Source organism: Varroa destructor, unplaced genomic scaffold (genome assembly GCF_002443255.2).
Source record: "Varroa destructor unplaced genomic scaffold, Vdes_3.0 BEIS01000001.1, whole genome shotgun sequence".
NCBI classification, from domain to species: domain Eukaryota; kingdom Metazoa; phylum Arthropoda; class Arachnida; order Mesostigmata; family Varroidae; genus Varroa; species Varroa destructor.
Window position 1 is genome coordinate 52,207,926 of NW_019211454.1, and position 21,952 is coordinate 52,229,877.

Here is a 21,952-nt window from a genome sequence, read left to right on the forward strand (position 1 = left end):
CGCTGAAATATATCAGAATTTTCATATTACTCGTATGTATGTAAAATATGTTTAGCCATAATTTGAACTGCTAGCTTATTTTGATGGTTATCTTTTTCTCGTTCTAAGAGCGATTCTAAACTGATTCAATATATAAATATATATATATATAATTACGCAAATAATGCAGCCTTTCTGCCGTTTCTAACATAGATTCTCTCTTAACTACCAAAAAACGGCTCGTAAACAAAATTCGTTCACAACTTTTCGAACAAACACGCATTTCATGTACTGAACTTTATTTATACTGTGCAATTGTAGCCAAATGCTTTTGTGGCCACTCACTGCTAATAGGACCCTTCAGCATAACTGCGCCTATTTCTAAAGACGCTTATATTTAATATTAAATAATAGCATAGCACGCTAAAAAAATGTTTCGAGGTCTACGTCCGATATTCCCGTTAAACATTGCTTCAGATGGCCAGCTTCCAGCACGAAACAAGGCATGTCTACCGTCGGTGTCGGATCTCAAGAACTACGTGTCTCTAGCTTTAATAGGCAAACGCGTTACTAATGCGTTGTTTTACTATTCCCTTACCGACACGTAGATAAGTAGCGCCCCTAAACAGATTGCCTCGAGAAGTATCCACATGCTTGCCGCAAACTGCCGGTTTTTTCGAAGTTTGTAGATAATGAACATCATTATGAGAACCAAAAAACCGCACACCAGTTGAGTGATGAGCAGGCCCCCTGCAAGAGACCGAACGAAAAAAAAGCCCCCGTGATAGATCTAAATGGTTAAAGGACAAATACGTGGAATGAACAATACAAACACAGCGAAACGCCAAACAAATGGAATATTAGTATAATACCTGAAGACCTCCAGCGGCAGACTTAGCCTCCTTAGGGCTGCGAAAAAGCGAGAGTCGTTTCAGCTCCAACGTGGATAAAACTTCTCAACTCCTTTGGTCTCCCTTAAGCCTCTCTACAGGTCGCCCAGCGGCCTGCCTTTCAAACCCCTATTGTTTCTTTGTCCCATCTGCCCTATTTTCTACGTCTACCATATCCCCAGAGCCTTCTGAATCCCAGAATTCCTTGCCTTTGGCTAACTGGTTGTTCGTCGGTGAGCCTCTAAAGAGAGCTTTCCCCAGTAGGCCCGTGTCTGCATCGTACTGCCACCACGACCGGCAAGTCGCCATTATTCACCTACCCGGCTGGGCACTCTCCAGTGTTCAGGCCGACTCTAACCTCCTGCCTCCAGCAGGCTCATCGGATTGATGAATGAGCCGACGTCGCTTGGCAAACTATTGCAGATGATTCGGGTCGTTCGTTGATGTAGGGGAGAAAGTGCGGGTGTGCGATAGGAAAGAAAGAAAGTTGCTGGAGCAGCAGCAGCAGTAGCTCTAGCAGTAGAGCTATATATTTGGCCCAAATCGAGTGTCCCTCCTTGGTTTTTTGTGTCCTCACTTAGATCTCCTCCTTCGTCGACCAATCATTCTGTCTCATCGCTTCCTTTCCGGTGCAGCTGAAAACCGGTTGACCCTGCTGCGACTCCTTGCCTCTATACCTCGAAAGCCTCTTGCAGTACCTCACTCTGGCCCCTAAAGTATCCAATTTTCCCTTTTCATCTCCCCGATTGTTCGTCCCCTACGATGAGTTCTCTTTGGCGAAGGAAACGAGTATAGGTCTACCTTGCCCAATCAGATATCCACCCGCATGCTTTACGTCCAGGTTCCAGCCAGGCCTCCTACGCTGCGTGGCTCTCGGTCCGCTTTCTGTATCGTCTGCCTCACGTGGCCGGCCCTCAACTTGCCCGCTTTCTTCTTAGTCTCATACATTATCGCAGTACATTTCAGAAAACTTATCATCATATGTTGACCTCGTGTTATGCTGGCACATTTACACTTCAACTTATAGAAGTCACATTGCCGTGAAACGATGTCTAAACCGATTCAGAGTGCAATTCTTGTGAAATGAATGTACACCCTTTAACGGTAAGCGAAAGGTATACATATACGTATTTCGAATAAATTTAGTAATGTCTAGTACCAGACATTGCATCTAAAGTATGCATACAATTAGCAGTTACCTCGAAGTGTTGTGTTTGCCTCGACGAAACAAGGGACCTCATCTTCACAGGTCGTACATCCCAAAGGGCATGGAAGGCATCTCAGCTGCGCGACGTTTGTCCTCTCCTATAGTAAAAAAAAGTGTTTAGTATTATTCATTTATATATAATAAGGTAAGCATAAAAATACTTTTATAACCAAAGGTTGGTGCTAGTGAAAGGCGGACAATCATTCTCTTATCCGGGATTCATACTGCGTTGACTTAAAGCTCAGGACTGGGGGGCTCTTACAGGACACCCCATCATCTGTGAGAGGCCAGCGGCGATCTTACTGTGAACCATCCATTGCGAGTAAAGCGCATGGCGTGGCCCAACCGCTCCCATGTCGTCGTCGTCGTGGTCTTTTTACCTCTCATGGTCTCGTTGCGCTCGTCCATGCGGCAGTTCTGTTCACTTTTCACTACACTAGATTCTTCTACATGGTTTCGACCCATAGTAAGTTCCATGGCCAAGTTATCCAGAGCCCGAACATAAGTTTGTCAATTCATATCCCAGCATTGCAGCCGTAGCAGCCCATTTTACTTGCCACTATAGCTCCATAGCAAAAGCAGTCGAACCTTATGTTAGCTCCCAGTGCTACCTCGGCGCCTTAGTTGTCTTCGCTCACGAGCATCCCCTCAACGGCTCTGGTTGTCTGTCTTCACTGAAGCAGATACCTATATGCACTGCTCAATTTCTTCTGCCTCTGCGTTGGCTTTCTGCCTTAGGTATATACACGGAATTCTTTTAGGCATACCCTTGTTTATGCGTGTAACCGGCCGGCTAAGCGGGGAAAAAAAGGTATAAGCTGCAGATAACAATTAAATTGGGAAAATGGCAATGAGTGAAAAAGATTACGCTTCCAGTCTTTGTTTGCTGCACCGATTTTCGGATTCAACTGATACGCCAGTCAGCCTTCGACTTATTTCTCTGACCAAGCCTTGTGCAAAAAAAGGCCACATTTAGCCTTAGTTACTCTTTAGCTGGTAATTTAAGCAAATGTAGCGTTCTTTTTGTGCTAGCCATCTGAGGTACAGCTATAAACGTTGTTTCCGGGAACTAAGGACTTTCGATCACATTGTAACAGGTTTTTCTTTCTTCGAACGAAAACGAACACAGCCCTCTTTACAAATACACTTATTTCCGAAAGGGAGTCAATTCTTTAGCGTAACCGAGTTACGGGGTTTCTACCCACTTACACAAAAAGGATAGGTTGAGAATTGCTGCTCCTCCGAATTTTCTGATATCGTATGCGGCTCTGGAATCAAAGAGGGACTTTGAATTTGCATAGAGTGGCGGCCTAAAACGTCGACCTGGCGGATCTCTAACCAGCAATGCATTGAAACACTGCTTTCGTGAGTCGCATTTGTGGCGGACAATTTCGATAAAATATATGGATCAAAAACTTCTGACTGAGAAGTGTCGAAACCCCATCATTTGATTTACGATACACGAGAGAGATACGACCCGTATCTATCCTGAACGAAAACACATTATTTTGACTTTCTCTATTGCTCACTCCGGCATAACGTTTAGAAAATACTGTACGATAAAAAGCGTTGCCTGCATTCTAGGATTTTTAGCCTTTTCAAAACAGAATCGTTTATTATATTTTACCATAGTTTTTATGGTAGCGGCGGGCAGGAACGGTGTTTGACAGTGAAGAATGAGAAAGAAGTGACAGAACGATTGGATCGTGATTTCCACCTACAATAAGAATTGTAGTTTTACATTGGGTAGATTACATTTACATGGATTCGCCCTTGAGAGTAACCACCGCTTCGACATGGGCGGGTCTGTTATGAGACTGTCGAATGAAGCACCCTTTCCATCGTTATGCTTGTCGTATCGGCCCGATTTCAATATTTTCCCGAGTGTGATAGTAATATTTCTGTCTCTTTTAAGAAACATATTAAGGAGAAGCACGCATGTCTATACGCGGAGCTTTCAAGCTCTAATTGTGTCTCGTACCAGATGTGCCTGCTCGCCACCGCAATGCGTTCATTTTATGCATGACGGATACTTTTCCACCTAATTTCCATTTGCTAAAGCTATTCTACATATCTTTGTTGCTCTGTAGGTGATGTCGAACTTACCGGCTCCGTAATATTCATGCTCCTCTCGAGGAAGTCCATCTCAGCCGCGTGGCCGCTAATTAACTGTTCCGTGTCAAAGAGACTTGGAGGCAGGTAGTAACCTTCTCTACAACGGCAGCGATAATTACCCCGTCTGAATCCTTTGTCGGCTATAAAGTCGCACTATTGAGCAATCAAGTATAAAAATATCCACATTAGACCATTACTAAGCAACAGTAAATAATCTTATTGGAGATGCGAACGGACAACCCTTTGTCACTAACTAGAGACGACCCGCTCGAGAAATAATCTAAGGCAACATATATTTGTTATAACGATCTTCTATATATGTATACTTTGCATATATGTAACCATAATTCTTCAGTCTTACAAAGCTGTGGGAAAAATAGCATTCTACTCATGAAACTACAAATGTACTCCCTCCGCACCCCGACCGCGACTGGTAAGACTCGCAACTTCAGACAACAAAAATAAATAGGCGACAGTCATTACGTCGAAGCAAGTATTTAAAATTTAAAGTACTGATTAAGCAATATGGTTGTGCTTAATATACAGATTTTATCGCCAAGTACCGTTGTTGTGGCAGAATCGCAATGGTGTGTATCAGAGAAAAATGGGTCATCCCCACCGCACTGGTTAATGTCATGTCGATTCAGGTTGATGCTGATCGTAGCCACTCCGAGTAGCCGCCTTAGATTGTCTTCTTCAACTGGCAAGCCTGTCGTATCATTGTTGTTATTGTCGCCGTTGTTGTTGTTGCTGTTGCTGTTGTCGTCGTCGTCGTCGTCGTTGTTACTGTTATTTTTGTTGTTGTTCCCACGGCCAATGCGGCCAGCTTCGCCTATCTGCGAGCTATTTTCGGTTGTCGCTATAATGATGGGCGCCGCATAGGTTATTAGCCAATAGTTACTGAAGCCGCAGTCAAAGTACGGTGAACTCCACGTGCCAGCCGGGTGCTTGATACGAGAATACGTAGCATCCCAGCGCTTCACTAAGTCGCGATACCACCTGTAGATAAATGAATGAACGGACAGATGGCCTACACGGAATAAAAATAGAAATCGCTAACGGCGAATATTGATGAGAAACGTAAGACGTCGTTGTCGCGTTACATTATCGCCATTAACCTATCGGTTAGATGACGTTAGGAACACCGTGTTACTTCTGTAGCCTTTTATGTTTGTATGCATGTATATGTGCGTTTGTCTGTGAGTCTCGAGCTGTGCTTCTTCGAGCAGCATCGAATTAAAACCGCCAGTCGCGCCATGAATCCCTCGGACCATCTTTGGATTGAGGTGAGGCAGCGAACCCCTTTATATCAGTCGGTGTGTGGTATTTGGGTACGTTTCGGGATTCCAAAAAGGTTTCACGGGGCAACATATTTGGAAATCTGTTGGCTTTTCTTCCCATGTCCCTAAATCTTCTTAATATCCCCAACCAGCCTCCATCCGTTCTCTTTCTTATTGCATCGGATGCACAGGCTACTGGCAGCTACCGCTATAACTTTTTGCAGATGCACATGTGCACTACAACACTGTGTTTTGCACCCGACTAACAATTGCCGCCTACCGTTCATAAACATAGTATATATTAGTGCCAGAGGGCCTGATCTTATATGGTTCACAGAATCTTGCTTCTGCTGTAGTGGGGACTCGACAGCGTGTCAGGAAAGCGCTAATCTTTTGGCTCAGGAACTCAAGAAATTGGTTGCCAACAACCGATTCTTAAACGTGCTTTGCTAAACGCCCATAGGCCACGGAAGGGGACAGGCCATTAAAATGAGCATTAAAAGTATCGCTTTATTTACAGCAAGAGCTAACTAGCGGAACAATAACCTTAAAAGTTAAAGGAAAGACTTTCTATCGAGAGACTGACTTTTCAACACAGCTGTCAACGGATAAGGAGGACTTCTTCCTGCTTAGGTAAGCGGGCGGCAAGCTGTAGAAGAAGGTCTCGCGTTTGAACAGAGCTTATCGCTATCTGTCGCGACACTTGCAAACTTTAGGCAGGGAGGATTGATGAACCCCCATGGCTTAGGTCAAATCTTAGCAGCTAAAAGTCTATTCTCAGAAAGTTTTCGTGATGACACATCATATAACCCGTTGCCAAGTTATGCGAGAGAAGAATTACGGTACTTGAGAAAAAGAAGTTCGCAATCGAAGCAGAAGTAGCAGAAAAATAGGTTAACCGTCATTTCTACGAGAAACATCTACAGAGATGTTAATTTCTTTTATTATGTTTATCTCTCGCTAAATTGAAGCATACAGAAATTTGATCGAGGGTTCTCTGTCATTGTTGATTACTATGTTAATATGGATCGTCTTAAATTGTTTGCATTTCCTTGAAGACAATTTCTAGTTATTATAGCGCACACAATTTTTAACAACGAGTACGAACGCCTGGTTTCCCAGATGTATCACACGCGATAATCCACTCATTACTTTGCCAACTTCTTAGTAAAAGCTATATAATAGGAACGAATTTGACAAGGTATTGAGGAAGACATAACTGTTGTTAAATGGGGCAATGTAATTAAATTAGCAAACATATTATATGATAACTTAAACAAATGTTACAATATGCTAGCTGTAGAGAATTATGTGACATAAATGTTTATGTTAAACAGATTTATATTTATGACAAGGCTTTACTTGCACGCTAAAGTATTTATTTTGTTCGACGAAGCGAAGGCCGGGGTACACTGACGTGGCAAATAATAATTCCTACTAATGGATATTAACGATTGGTAACGACGACGCTACATTAGACGGTATTTCGAAAAAAAAAAAACTTAGCGTCTTACATATCAACATAAGATTTCTCAAAACATCCATGAACTCAATCATTTTGGACGTCCTTCCTAGGTATTTCTTCTCCATTCTCTCAGGTTTTGTACCTTGTAGATGCTCCTTTTGTATGAATGTTACTTAATAGGTATGCATGCAAAAGTATAATCAAAAGACCGCTACTTTTAGAGATTTCATACCGAGTCGATCAGATTAAACTATACTGGAGCATCTGCTGATTGAACGCGAGTGATTTGTTTCGCTGATCGCATTATGTAGAATGTCCCAAGTATCCTCTAGTTTGTCGAAACTCAATGTTGTTTTGCAGCATTGAAAATCATGTTCGTTCTGCTATTTGTAGGGTTTTTTTTGATGCTCCGATATTCATTTGCGCATCATCTTCACTGCTTGTTACTTGTAGTAGCAAGTGGCTTCCTGACCTTTGGAAAACGGTTTAGCACACTACGGTTGTGCCTTTTCTGATTACCTATGCTACCCCGTGACCACTGAATCGCATCAGATTGTTCAGAAAATAATGCTGGTTCTTATTTACGTTTGGCTTATATATTCCCGTATTTAATTTGCCAATAGCCAAGCGTTATATATAGCTAGAAGAAAAACTAAGTATGCATACAATAACGCGCAGCAATTCTCGCTGAGAGGAAAGCTGAGTTCATAGTGCCATCTGCCCCTTCTTTTATTTAGAATACTATGAAGGCCTTCCGTCTCGATTTCGTTTGTTTTTTTTTTTAATCGCATTGAATAACATATCCTATAATGGCTATATTAGAAGGCTTTTTTTTTCTACAGCAAAAATACTAACATCGACGTCGAGATCTAAAACCTAGAACTGATACACCGGACGTAAAATACGACTTGCGATAACGCTACTAAAGGAAACCGAAATAGCACTTTCGTGCTTGTCTCCACTTCAGTGTATCACATGAACAAAAAATTTAAGCGCGGCATTTATCAGAGTATCTTTAGATGGGCTTTTTGTTCTGGGTTTGCCGATCTAACAAGCTATAACCTAATACTGAATATGCCAATATTCCTACTACTTACATGTTTTTTTTAAGCATACGGACCTGCTCTTTAAGACGTTCTCGTCCGAATCATAGCTGTAATTGGCGTGGTACTGTACGTGATGTCCCCTACCTAACTGGTAGGCGTACATGTTGACTCCTCGTTCTTCGATCACGATGCCAGACCCCACAATCATTCGACCTAGAACAAAAATGGATAGGTATAAATGACAGTTGACTTATGGACAGCCGACGCAGCCTATATGGCTCGGTACCTACGACAGACAGATACGGATACAATAACGTACATTTGAGTAATATAGGACCTCATCTAGGCACGAATTTATTCCCACACTCAGGATGATCATAAATGTGTGTATTTATATAGAATTTGCATGTTCACGGCTTTGCCACTAACTATATATTCCTTCTAACTATATACTTACTAACTATATATAGTCTTCTGAACGTTCTTTTGTCTTGTATTTTGAGAAAATTTGTAGGATATGAAAATTACACATTGGCGAATATAACCGTCCCCATGCGAGCCACGCGCTGTTACTGCATTTATTTGGGAATGCAGAATACTGAGTGGAAGCGAAACACTTTTACAAATATATAAATATGATATTTAGGGTAACGTTCCTTCGTAGTCAAGGGATCACTCTGGGCAAGTTTTTTATTCTAATTATACACGCCAGCGATCGCAAAAATCCGTACATACAGCCTAAATAGTAGTCTACGTGATTAGAGCATAACGTTTATTTGAATCGCACATAAAACCTCGATGCTTTGAGTACTACGTCCGGCATCGCCGGTAGGTGGCTGGCTCCTAGTACGAAATAAACCATGTGTTTATATCCGGATTCGAACCTAGATCACCCTGTTCTAGTCTACAACTGTGTAACCTATCATTGCGAGATTGGGCCTTAAGTGAATATTTATTAGTACGCGTTAAATAAATATAAAGCATTGCATTACTGGACTAGACCTTGAAGAAGTTCAGAGATCTGTTGCTTAAAATACCGCCAATGACGCATACCACTCAACCTGCATGAACAAAAAAAGTCGATTTATTGGTAATAATTGTACACACGGAAGACTTGTACCCTAACACATGCTAAATACGAATGACTATTACAATACCTATCTACGACTGCTTGACGATCGTGACTTCAAGCATGGTTATTCTATGCCAGCTCATGCTTCAATCTTTATATGTCTTCTATGTAGATTCACTTCTCTTTAGTACGCTGAGCTAGAGCTATTCCTAATCAGTAGTCGTTTTGATCTTGTCTGCTTAGTTCTTCTTTCATTAGGAGACGCAGACGAGGTGCTGCAACGTACGACCCATAACGATAATACATTTAATCACGGTCAGAACACTTACCGCTGGCAAAATTTCCCTTTCTACCAACCAGTTAGGTCAACTCTGCCCAGGACCTAGTCCGTAGTCTAACACGTTTGTGTAGCTGACGGCTGGGGTCCGTCAGACTGTCGTGCAATCATAAACGAAGGAGGAGAATTTATGATCGATTATTTAACAGCCATCCAAGGAGATGTGGGACACATCAGATATTTGCAATTGCTACCGTTTCGCACAGCCCAACGATCCGGCTGCTCTGCGAAGCTAACGGAGACGAAATTGGGTGAAAGAGAGCTATATCAATGTAAAATGCATCAAGATGTTATTGCTGCTTGACCACAGTTACGTGCCAGTGCTTGTTCTCTTTCAGCCCACTATTTCAAGACGCCAGGCGACAGGTCGACGCTACAGTCACCCCGAGCACAACGTAGCTTGTAAAGCCAACTTAACAGGTCTGCGAACTGGGAAGAACCAACACCCAGTGAGGCCGGCCGACCGGCCCACTGGCCGGAGGCTTAATCGGTTAAAAAGTAAGGCTGGCTCATTGACTAGCACTCAATGTTAGCATCACGGCGTGGGACAGATTCGACGCAGATAGCGTAGGAAAACGGCGGAATATGGCGCGTGTATGTCGGGAAAAGAATAAAAGAAAGACACCTATATGAATGAGTTGTCTTAGGTGATTCGAGCAGGACAAATTGACGAATAAGCAACCGGTCCGATTTAATCGAAGGTAACAACCTGTCACATCATAAGCCGCGTTACTTCCCTTCGCTGCAAGAAAGAGATTTCTACATTGAAAAAAATCGTGCTTCGTGGTCTGGAGGAAGTACAGAACTGAGTACATCCGTCAGTGAAGTAACACAGCAGAGCGTTCTAATTAAGCTTCGTTGTTGATGAAGTAACTTTGACGCTTCAACTGAAGTTAAACCGAGTAGCAGGGTGTAGTTAGGCCGTTTGTGTGCTTTGCGATGAAGGTTGTTTTAGTATATCCGTTTAGATCTCTTGAGAAAGGAGCATTTTGCACAGCTCTATGAAGCTTTAACTTTGTTAATTCCAAATCCAAGCTATGTCAGTCTTAAGATTTTGGAAAGAGTGGTTTGTAGTAATTGCAGTTTGTTTTTTTCGAAAAGTGATGAACATAGTCATATATTAGGGTAGAAAACGTCTACACCCTATGAGGCTTAGAATCTTTTCTGTCACTTCACGACACCAAACATAGACTGTTGATAGATATGTAAACAATTAAAGATTTGTTATCCCGTAGCTACGAGGAGCTTCAACTGCAATTTATGGGGTGCATCATTTGGATATGGAGCTTAATTAAAAGCGAACTTATTATTCCTGCGGTGATACGTTTAATAAAACGTGCGAAGATTCATTTATTTATTTCAGCGGTTATTTCAGCTTACCATGTCTTTTAATACTGTCTAGGGATTGCGGTCTGTGTAAATATTTAGTGCAAGAGCATATACAACGAGTATACTCCCGCCCTATTGAGATACTATAATGTACATATTATACATTTATATATTTATACGAACAAGGCTCTTTTTTCTCGATTGGTTTGCCTGTGAACGATAGAATGGCACGGAGTGGAGGCGGGAGCTGAGCGGCTTCTACGGTGCATGTATGTTTGTTGGCGCTAGGCTCACAGGAAAATGTCCCGTCGGGAAAAAGAACCGCCATTAGGGATCGGAGACCAGCCGTTCGAAGGGAGTTACTCTGGTGGGTGACATAGAAAAGAAACGCTCAGAACTAAAACTGGCCCCGGCCTTGACTCCCTTTAAAGGTATTATAATGGGCTGCTGTTATTAATATTATTCTTAAGACGAATTTACCTGTGTATCGCCATCTGTCGGAAGTAACGTTTCTTAAATCCTATCGAGTGAAATCGAAATTTAGCAGAAACAGAAAAATAAAACCGGACTCATTTCAGTCATGTTTTCTCCTTCTTGCTTTCGTACTCTTGTTTAGTATGTAAAGCTCTTTTTGGTTCCTGTCTTCATTTCATGTTGACAGATAGGCTATCGATAGAAAGCAAGAAGGGTCGACGGGGAAACGAAGCCATATTTAGTGAACGGTACGTGCACAGCGCTTTAGTCTTCATTTTCATTGCAATTTAATACTCAGCAGGCGCCATTTTCGAATCTATATGAAAGTTTCTCAAACTTAAAAACACATAAGGCGTGTGCATTGTCTGGTGCAAAGTAGGATCCTGCTATTTTTGTAGTACTTCACAAGCGGAGACTGACTCACCATCATTGGAGTCGACGAGATTGGCACTGATGAGGGCCCCGTAAACGACACGTAAGCTGGGTTGATCGTCGTGACTGTCACGGTCCTTTGGGTGTAGGTGCTTAGATACGGACTTCTGGAAGAAGCGGGCCAAAAAATCCGCCGTGCGTTGCGCTATTCCTTCAGCTCGTTCAAATATCTGGTACCTGCAGGGTGGAAAAAGGTCCGCAAGGTAAATTGGAATGTAGAAAAACGCACGTAGAAGAAGCAAGTGGAAGAGACAGAGCATTAGGATACGTACGTGCCGGGCAGAAGTGTGTTACATATAGTAGGAATGGTAAGCGAGAACCCATTCTACGAGTCCCTGTATCTAGGACAAAGAGGGACGCTGTAGATACAATGACACTGTGTACGTTCTAGTCGTATTACCGTACTAGTCATATCATAGCTGGGGATTCGTCAATGCTTGTGTCGCTGTACGATATATATCGTTCGTTATGCTGGGCTACGTGGCTAGAAACCAAATTATTTTTTGTCTCCCGATACAATCTACGAACACAACCTCCATAATTAATCAGCTACTACATGTGCTCTTGCTTTCCTGTGTATACTTACAACAAAAGAAAAACTCTATTATAATTTAATGAAATGTTTAGAACTATCAAACAGCGACGACTAACGTTGCTGCTTACGGTGCCAATAAAATTGTGCTACTCACACAGAAACTGTGAAAGATAAATAAATGTCATTTGTTCTTCAAGCTAGCACCGTATGTTCCGCGCAAAATCCATTCGACTGCAGAAAGCGGAGTCTGTTTCAGGTCCAAGTTCCAACAACCGTCAGGCATCTTTGCATCGTTTAGATTGATCGAGATTGCGAGCGATAGTAGCGTAACTCTAACACGGACCAATGCAGTTATACGTGGTTGACTCAAACGAAACGAGTTCGGCCCACGCAAGAGAAAGAAATGACCCGACCGAGCAAGCATCGAATCTGGCTGGTTAAAAGCAAAAGAACGGACCATTGCTGCTGCTGTTGGCCGAGAAAATCGGCAGAACATGTAAAAGCTGCTGCGCTCTGTCCACTGCCGCATTGGAACTACAGTAGAACAGCAAGCAGAAGAGAATTGAGACGCATTGGGGATACAAAGACAGGAATCCCATGGAACAAGATGAAATCGAAAAAGGAACGGGAAAGGGAAAAAGTGGTGAAAAAAGCTTCAGAAAGAAGGTCGGAAAGAAGACTGACCGAAAGTTGGAAGAAAATGGAGAAGGTGCCAGAACAGAGGGATCCAGGAAAGCGAGTCCGGAAGGGCTACTCGGGAGAATGTACCGACTCTGAATGAGGAGAAGAAGTAAAATTTCAGTTCGTTCGTTCGATGCCGCGTTCACACGGGAATAGCACAATTTCGAATAACCTGCATTCCTCTAGGTTGTCCATGGGATCCACCATGCTGAGCCGGTTTAGCTCAGTGGTCAGTAGGTCGACTGTGTCCTGTTTTTTTGCGCTGTTCGACGAAGTAACGGAGCCAAAGAAAGACGAGGACATGATGGTCATAACTGCGACAGAAGGGAACTGCTTTCTAATGGAGTCGTTACAACCTACCCTATGACGTGCCATTCATTCTAACAGCTTTATTCTTTTCTTATGTTTCTCTCGCTTTCCCTAGGCCGGCTAGACTGCGCTGGATACCTTAGGGTGCAAGTGCGTGACGAATAGATAAAAACTATCGATGGTCGTCGTCCTATCAAGTTAAGGTAACGTCAACGCCGAAGTGACGTCGGCGGGGCGTCATAACGGTGTGTTGATAGAGTCGAGACACGCAGTTTTAGCCACAATCACCTGGTTTGGTACCAGCAATAGAAACCGCGGCAATAGAGGCTGCTTCTACTGTCGCCATTGGAATGACCAAAGTCAAAGGAGGGGGCATCCGTAGCGGCAAACGCTTGTGCGGCAGTCTCGTAAGTGAGCAGAACATCGAAGGAGGCACTGTTCAGCTCTAATGTAATTATATCTCTACAGCTAGCAGTAGTAGTGGTAGTAGTAGTAGTAGTAGTAGTAATAGTAGTAGTAGTAGTAGTAGTGGTGGTAGTAGTAGTAGTGGTAGTAGCAGTAGTAGTAGTAGCAGTAGTGGTAGTAGTAGTAGTAGTAGTAGTAGTAGTAGTAGTAGTAGTAGTAGTAGTAGTAGTAGTGGTAGTAATAGTAGTAGTAGTAGCAGTAGTAGTAGTGGTGGTACCACTAGTCGTAATGCTCGTGTGCTTTGTCGCCTGCAACATGGGCAGACATGCGATCTACCAAAAGTGGGACATACAGAGGTACCATCGTCGGTCTCGGCTGCATGGCTCAAGTGGCGACTTTGGTTAGCGGTTCTGGTCACAGCGACGACGGCAAGTGGCAGTTGACGGCTATAAGCGGGCTGAGGTAGACCAACATGCGGAAGTTGTTCAGGCGTAGTGGCATAGTTTTTCCTGTCCAATAAAGGGCAGCGGTTGGAGCCAGTTAGAAGGGCCAACGGCAGCAGCAGCAGCATTCACTAAGGCGTAAGAGAAAAACTTAGTAAGCTAGCGGACAGCGAACCATACGGGAAAGTAAACTTGGGCGATTTGGAGCTTGTGGCGTATTGTAGGATATCGCAGAGGGTCTAAAAGGCCAGGAAAGGTAGGAAAATAGGATGGATGGAAAGAAAGGAATTGGTGAAAATGTTGCTGTTGCGCATGGCCTATCTCTATTTGCGGCGACGGCTGTGCACCTGCCACCTTTGCTGTTGCTGTTATCGCGGTCGCCATCAACATCAACATAGTTTGCTTCGGTCCCTGCTGTTCATGCAAAACCCTCAAACTGATCAGCGGTGCGGCCAGCTCCGTGACGCGGGTAGCGACCAAGGCAACAAAACAGAGCAACACGGTAACAACAGACATATCAGAAGCAGTACGAAGAAAACACAGAAAAAAACAACCACATATGTAACTCAACATGAGGGAAGATTTTGCAACGAGACAAGACTCACTCAAGAAAGGGAAAGAATATTTGAAGGAGAGTTCCGACCCTAAAGAACTTTATCCACATTTCTGCGAAGGCAGCAGCAGTGGTGGTTGTCTGGATGGATTGTAGAACGTAGTGGATGTGCAAAGTTGAAACGACAGAAAAAATACAAGACAAGAAGAAGTCTTCAAAGTTCAACGCAGTAGGGCGCGCCAACTTCGAAATTAAGGTGCGTTTACATACAGCATAGACGTGCGTGGCGAAAAAAAAAAACAAAACGTGGGCCTGCTATTTTTAGCGAAAAGGCAGCAGAAAGAAAAGCTGAACGATAAAGCCTCCGTTGCACTTGTGCCAAAGCAAAGGGTGGAGTGCAATAAGATTCTAGCCGGAGCTATACAAAATTTTACGGTGAGAGAAGAGATAAAGTACGGAAAACATTGAAAAACTGAACCAATCGGGCAAAGTCTAGTAGATGCATTTGTGACCAAAAAAGAAACGCTGCATACACAAACAAAAAAGGTTCCATTTCCGGACAAAGCAAATGATAAGAGAAAATACCTACCGAAAGGTTTTTCGGGCGGAAAATCACAAAGAAAAACTATTACTAAAAGGGAAATATTTGTTTTCTAACTAAACGGAAAGGATTCATTTTCTGACACCGCTATTATAGCGTCGGAGCTGCTCTAAATTCAAATGAAAGAAGTATAAGGCATGGGGAAAGAACGCGTACTCTTCGATTCTCGTTTGATTCCCGATAACTTCGATTTGTTGCTATGAAGCATTTTTCTGCTTGTCTCATTGAATCAAACGTCTGCTCAATCTTCAAGGATCTACGTATTCCTATTTTCTGGTGGAATTGCCCGTCGTATATAAGTGTGACCAAATAGTATTATTATTGTTGTTATTATAAACTTGTAGTAGAAACTAACTTCGAGTTGACGATGTGGCCCGCGTGATCCCTTTCGAGTGTAAGTTTAATACCAAATGGCGTGAGATTGGCCCGATGGCACGACTCCTGCTTCCGGTTCCATTTGTCGTGCGCTTCTTCGATGTATTGCAGAGCCGCCGAGGTATTCTGTCGCTGATTCAAGAACCGGACTACCTGGAGTGTTGCACACGTACACAGGTCAAAGAAAATTTAGCTTCAATTTAGTGAACATTTATATAGTATTTTAAGTATAATTACTTGCAACAAGTGAGAATGACAGATGTCCCCTTTCTACTGTCACCTTGCTTATCGAGTGTCGTCCGTTGTCTGATTGCAGTTTTCATTAATTAAATATAAACAGCATTTCTTAGAAACTGTGCAGTCTGTAAGAGCACTATTCAAAAACTGGAAATCTGCTCATGTTTACTTAGTATCAAACACAACTATCGCTAAATAAATTATTTGCAGACTGTACATCATTGAGCGTCGTGAAGATTCAAAGCAGGAAAACACTATTCGTTACGGGGTGACGTCGTTGAGAACTTTAACAATTCGATCAGTAACTTCCAGTTAACCGGTACATGAACTAAGATTGAGCTGCGTTTTTAATGCGAAGTCTACGTATAGAGCAGCACAAAATGATAAAAGCGGCGTAACAGACGTAACGTTCGCTACAGCAATCCAATACAATGACGGTAATCCCGCATGATCTCACAAGTTCCTGCAGCCCGTTGTTTTCACTCCTATTTCCTCTAATAGCAGGTGTTCAGGAAAAATCAAAATGCTTTAGCGAACGTAACACTGGACCCGCCAGTATGTACTGACTAAATCGAGTTACACCAACGGTAGGAAGCATTGTCATTAACAGTAATAAACAAGACAGTGCAGCATCACCATATAGTTCTATTTACCCATCTAAGACCTACCTCGTTCGAGTAGAAGGAACGCTGTTGCTGCCGAGTAAGCAAATGTCTCTGCGCTATAGTGGGTAACAACAACTCTCGGTTCTGCTGCTCTCTGTCTTCCACCGGCGACTCGTGTTCGACGACGACCGTCGTCGCCGAGGATAGTGTCACAGCAGTGTTGCACAAGGTGATGCAAATTAAAAGGAACAGAACGAGGTCGGTCCGCGGCAGCCACCGCGCCGGCGACCACCGGCACCGTGGATGTTTCACGTGACGACCTTCGCCTTCGGCCCCATCCGTGCCAAGGTCATAGCCGCCGTCACGTCGAAGCAGCTTCACTATCGGCATCTCTGTAGGCACTGCCAGCGTGCCGGCCCTCACACTCTGCACAAGACCTGTTCCGTCGGAGCGACCAAAATCAGCCCAGTCAGAGCTGTTTCCACCATCAGCCTGACGATCATCACTATGATGATGACTATTATTATTATTATTGTTATTAACTATCAAATAACGACGTTTTTCGACGCCGCTGATGCTACAAAAGTTTCTTCGTCTTGTCTCGCATCGTTGGCGTACGGAGCAAGCCCCAGCGGGGGTAGCCAGCGTTGGCACTCTCATTGTTGACGTCACCTTCAACAATGGGCGATCGTGCTGTCGCCGTCGTCGACTGCGGGGGCAGCGTCGCTTTCGTTCTCTTAGTGCTAACTGTGCTTGCAGTCGATGTCTCTTCTGCCCAACGCTATCACCATTATTCCTGTTATAATCGATGGACAGGGGCAGATTCTCACTGCCGTTAACAGAACTATTCATGTTATCGCCGATGGTTTGCGTATACGCGCGATGAGCTTGACCATTATCAAGCCTTCGGTCCCTCACGGTCGAGTTAACTTCTCTGTACGTTGTCTCATCATCAATGTCTATGTCAGTCTTAGGAGTTGAATTATCACCATTCGGAATGGCATAAGCGGTTGCCACTTCATCATCATCATCATCATCGAAGTCGTCGTCAAGATATTGATCATTCTGTACGTCTGTAAGCCATCCCTTGTCCCCGTAACCATTGCGAGGTACCGTCGGCCGACCTGCACTTTGGCTGCACCTGGGCGCCGCTGCATCCGTCGTCACCTTAACGCCCCCCGCCAAAACATATCTCCGGGTCGTTCTACGTCGTTGCGAAGCCCCACACAACTGAGCGAATAACGAGGTTTTTGGCTGTTCGTAAAACTGCGAGCCAAGTGCTAATCCATTGCTTCGACGGCAGCCGTTACTGCGGTCGCTATAGTTGTATTTGTAATAATGGTTTTGTTGTTTACGGTCGTTGAAAGCGGCTGGACTGAACGTCGAACTGTTTTGTGTGCCGACCAGATCACTGGCCGCTAGCGCGTTGTTTGCTAAGCCGTAGGCGTACTTTGTCATAGTGCATAGTTGTTGCGCTAGCTTAGTTAAGTTTGCCGTTTTTATTGTTGCCACGCGACGCTTTACGTCGTCGTTGTCGTTCCATGCAAACTCCGACGCCTCTTTCTGGTAGGCCGATAAACGATGGCAATTCTCAGCTGCGTAATTTGGTCGAGAAGTTAGCAACAGCTGCTTCGATCTTGTTACCTCGTCTATTGCTGCAATGTTTCTAGTGGCTTCATCCTCCGTTTTCGCTCTACAAACGACGACAGTTTGAACATCGTGATTAGGTCATCAATTAGTAGTCGAATTTACCAGCGATCAACGTGACTGATAAGGCCTATTAGTGGTAACGTGTTTGCCATCTACCTTTAGCTAATATTGATTTAAGACATGTAACAGAATGACTATTATAGCGATGTATTCTTTATTCTCTAAGTTTGAATGCTACAGATAACATTAGCGCGATCCTACACTATCGCGAATAATCTATTTAAGGTTTGATTACTTTTAAGTGTATGAAGTTTAAGTCATCCCTTAGTAGTAAAAGCTTGAAACTGACGACGAGGTACATCACTTGGCCATCACTCGTGTGCCGTCTTAGGTGCGAGGTCCTAACTCTGCCACGTCAACTGTTAGCCAACAATTTTCAATAACAAGATGGAGACCGCCAAGAGATCATACAGGATCGTCCGACAGTCACTCTTGATGACGCAATACACACACCAATAGATTTATTAGGGAAGTGACCATTATTAAATACATTATGTAATCCGTCATCGTTAGACGCTCTGATTTCTGCTACCCAGTCTCACTCGTAAACAGCGAAAAAGCGTTACTTAATATTACCTAAAAATAGCTAAGAAGATCTGCCCCAACTTTCTTACATATCGGAACTTCCCAATGTCGCCTTACACTTGGGAATTACTATGTATTCAAATCCTATGAGTATCTGATACCAAATAACGTGAGATGCAGTAAACTGCAGGTAATCCGATCGGCCAAATGAATCGTATTAGGTCCCGAAACCTCATACGTTTTGTGCGTGTCGAAAAAAGAGTCTAGAAATAATACGTCTCCGCAATATCTTCTATTCCAGAATCAATAATTCATTTACCCCCAACGCTATTGACACTGCACCCAATAGAAGAAAATCAATCGAAACAGCAGTTTGCTGTGCAGCTATCTCGCTATTGTATTCCTTCGAACGCTAACGACCAATGATTTTGCTTAGAAAAATTAGGTAACGGCTACACAATTTCTCCCAAATGCTCAGATTAATTTCGTAGTTGTTAAATACACGTGTATATCTATCGTTAGAGCAGCTCGAATCACTTTTTATTTTGAGAGGCCTTGGCCAAGCCTATTTACTGGCCCCTAGACAGGGGGCACTCGCCTATATCTCTATTGTAACAGAAGGTAGCTAGTGTTTGAGCTGCGAAAACCACTATTCGAGCCAATGAAACCAGTATCTACCACACTTTGACTCATTTACTCAAATGTGTGTACATGAATAACCCAGTTTATATTCGACGCAATTTCTACCCACGCAAAAAAGATCTGTCTCTAACAAGAGCGTTCTCTATAGCATAAAATTAGCGGACCAAGGAACATTAAACGATACCTACTAGTATACTAGCATATTCGACATTAGTATGATTAAATATACACATCATGTATTATATCACACAATGAACCCTAGGCACGGCTAAATGCGTTGTGGACGCTTCAAAAACATAACCGCTGATCATCATCATCATCATTTCGAATATAATTTACGGCCATATCGTTGATCTACCGAGTCGTTACAATTGGGCTGCTTTATTTAAGTGCACCGATAATGCCAAGGTACCAGCGTGAATCAAGCTGAATAACTTACATGGGTAGCCCCCATATGAATGTCTGGGGGTATAGACAAGATTGATCTAGTTCCTCTTTTGGCTGCTGCCGTTGTGGCTGTTGTTGCCGTTCGAGATAACGGTGACCCTGGTGATGTCTTACCAACAGGATCCCGTCGTTGCTGCTGCCGTCGCCGTCTTCGTCGAGATATTCCACTCGGTTTCGTCCGCCGAGACTGTCGTTGCGTCTGCTGCTGTGTGCGCCGCTGCTTGTCGGCGCGCTGCAGGGCGACGCCGGCGCTGCATTGGCGGGCACCCACGGCCTGAGTCATCTGGTCTCCACCGGATGGCCGGTGGTGTGCACCGTTAGTTGTAGCAAACCGCCAATCTGATCTGTTCGGCAGGTGCCTTTTGCTAGTAGCTTTCTCTGTAAGCCGCACCCGCGCGACGTTACGACAATACCAACAGCGAGCGGATCTTGCATCTGCAATGGACATCGGCCAACAGCACGCCCCGAAAATAGCTGATTAGTTACATATGGGGAGGTAGGTTGGAAACATGCGGAGGAAACCGTAAAAAAAGGTGGGTCTGCGTCTAGCCCAGAAAAGACATCATGATTCCCCAGTGGCCTAGCAAATATGTTGCAAAGACGACATGTGGCAGAAATGCGTCTCCAACTAGTTGTATTTGTTAAGTGCTTGAAAATAATGAAGTTTATGAATAAAAAAAATACCTCATGAACACTTTGTCTTTAGCGAAGGTTTCGTTGTCAATGAACCAGCTCTGGCAAGGATAACATCGCATTTATTTAAATAGATATGTTTCATATAATTGTAGAAAGGATTTCTCTAACTAACCGTTAAAGATGTATTTCATTACATAGAGTTATAACGATTTTTTCGAAAAATCGCGAAATATGAGCCTATTTCAGATCTGCAAGTGACCTGAATTCAGACGACTCCTTCCTCCGACCAAAGATTATTTGAAGAAACTTTAATGATAATTTAGCATAAACGTTTTCGGTAACTAAGCCAATAGATTTAATATTTCATTATTTTCAATATCTAGAGTAAGATAGGTATCATACAGAAGGTAAGGCTAGCTGTGATAAAGGACTTCGAAGGCCCTGGCTTACGGAGCGTGAATCATTCGAACAATGTTAAGTTTGGCTTCAGCGCGTAAAATATTTGCCTCTACGAGTCTGGATCAGATACGTAAAAGTGTAACGTAGAAGGCTCTATGAAATCGACGCTTTAAGGAAGTATTCACTTTCATCCATTTTGCATGCGTTACGTCCCTGAATTCGAGCAAACGATTTTACCGTCATAAAGACGGCCTACAAAAAATGCCATAAAATAAAATTATACGATGTCGTAGATCTTTCTAGATGGTCTTGGCGTTTAGCGTGTCTCGGCTCAATAAGTCCTACTGAGTAATGGTTCGAATTGACAATCGTTGCATTTGGTACTCAGTAGCATTGCTCGAACTCGACAGAATCCTTCTAAGTTTTAATTGTGTTTGCTAAGTTAAGCTAGACTTCGAAGGTGTAGTCGTACCTTATGTCGATCCTAGCTCTTCTAAATTACGTCTGCTGAAATCAGATACATGCTGTTTATACGAATATATCCATAGTATGGTCAAAAGTTCAATTTTAATATAGCCTTGGTCAACTAGGAGGCAGCTCGAGGTGCTTTGTACAATCCTCAAGAGTCGAGCGAGCTCCTTTTTTGCAAATGTGATTCTGATGTGCTAGCTGGATTTCTGAGTAGAAGGAAAATAAACATTTACCAAATAAAGGTTATAACTTACGTGAATAGTACATATAAGAAGTTCTTATAAACAGAAAATAAGAAGAGTTTGTCAAAATATACACTGTTGGGGGGTGAGCCCAAGAGAAAAATTATTTTGTGGACCATTATTTGCGATGCTATATGGCGACTGAGGGCTTTATGAACGCTTTATGAACGTAGTTTCTATAAATTGTACCAGCTATTTTTCAACACTACTGCTACTACGTTTAACAGTTCTGCATTCTCGGCGTTTAACACCGTGTCGCAGTCTGTTCATGTCGCAATATTACACGGTTAAGACTGTAGAGGTTGCAGGTCGACAGCTCTGTTCAGGCCAATATGTGGCCCTTGAACAAAGAATGAAACCATGCAACGCTTGACGTTTCATAAATTACCATGTTGTCCAATCACGTCAATATCTGCATGAGCGCATAACTCCACTCAAGGGTTGAAGTTGATCCCGCATGTTGCAATCGCCTGTTGTCTACACGGATAGTGAAAGCCGACAGCGATAACG

General features: G+C 43.2%; 1 protein-coding gene across 1 annotated transcript in view; it reads right to left on the reverse strand.

Annotated features, from left to right (window-relative positions):
- Nucleotides 1-19,951, reverse strand: part of LOC111249768 (uncharacterized) — a 36,070-nt gene extending 16,119 nt beyond the window's left edge. The window contains exons 1-9 of the mRNA XM_086986886.1: nt 19,687-19,951; nt 16,430-18,063; nt 15,509-15,677; nt 11,619-11,803; nt 8,057-8,195; nt 4,755-5,190; nt 4,183-4,344; nt 2,069-2,174; nt 578-729 (exon numbers count right to left, since the gene is read on the reverse strand). Coding sequence (XP_086843012.1) covers nt 578-729; nt 2,069-2,174; nt 4,183-4,344; nt 4,755-5,190; nt 8,057-8,195; nt 11,619-11,803; nt 15,509-15,677; nt 16,430-17,828 — 2,748 coding nt within the window. The 5' untranslated portion in view covers nt 17,829-18,063; nt 19,687-19,951. The remainder of the gene's footprint in view (nt 1-577; nt 730-2,068; nt 2,175-4,182; nt 4,345-4,754; nt 5,191-8,056; nt 8,196-11,618; nt 11,804-15,508; nt 15,678-16,429; nt 18,064-19,686) is intronic.
- Nucleotides 19,952-21,952: the final 2,001 nt, after the last annotated feature.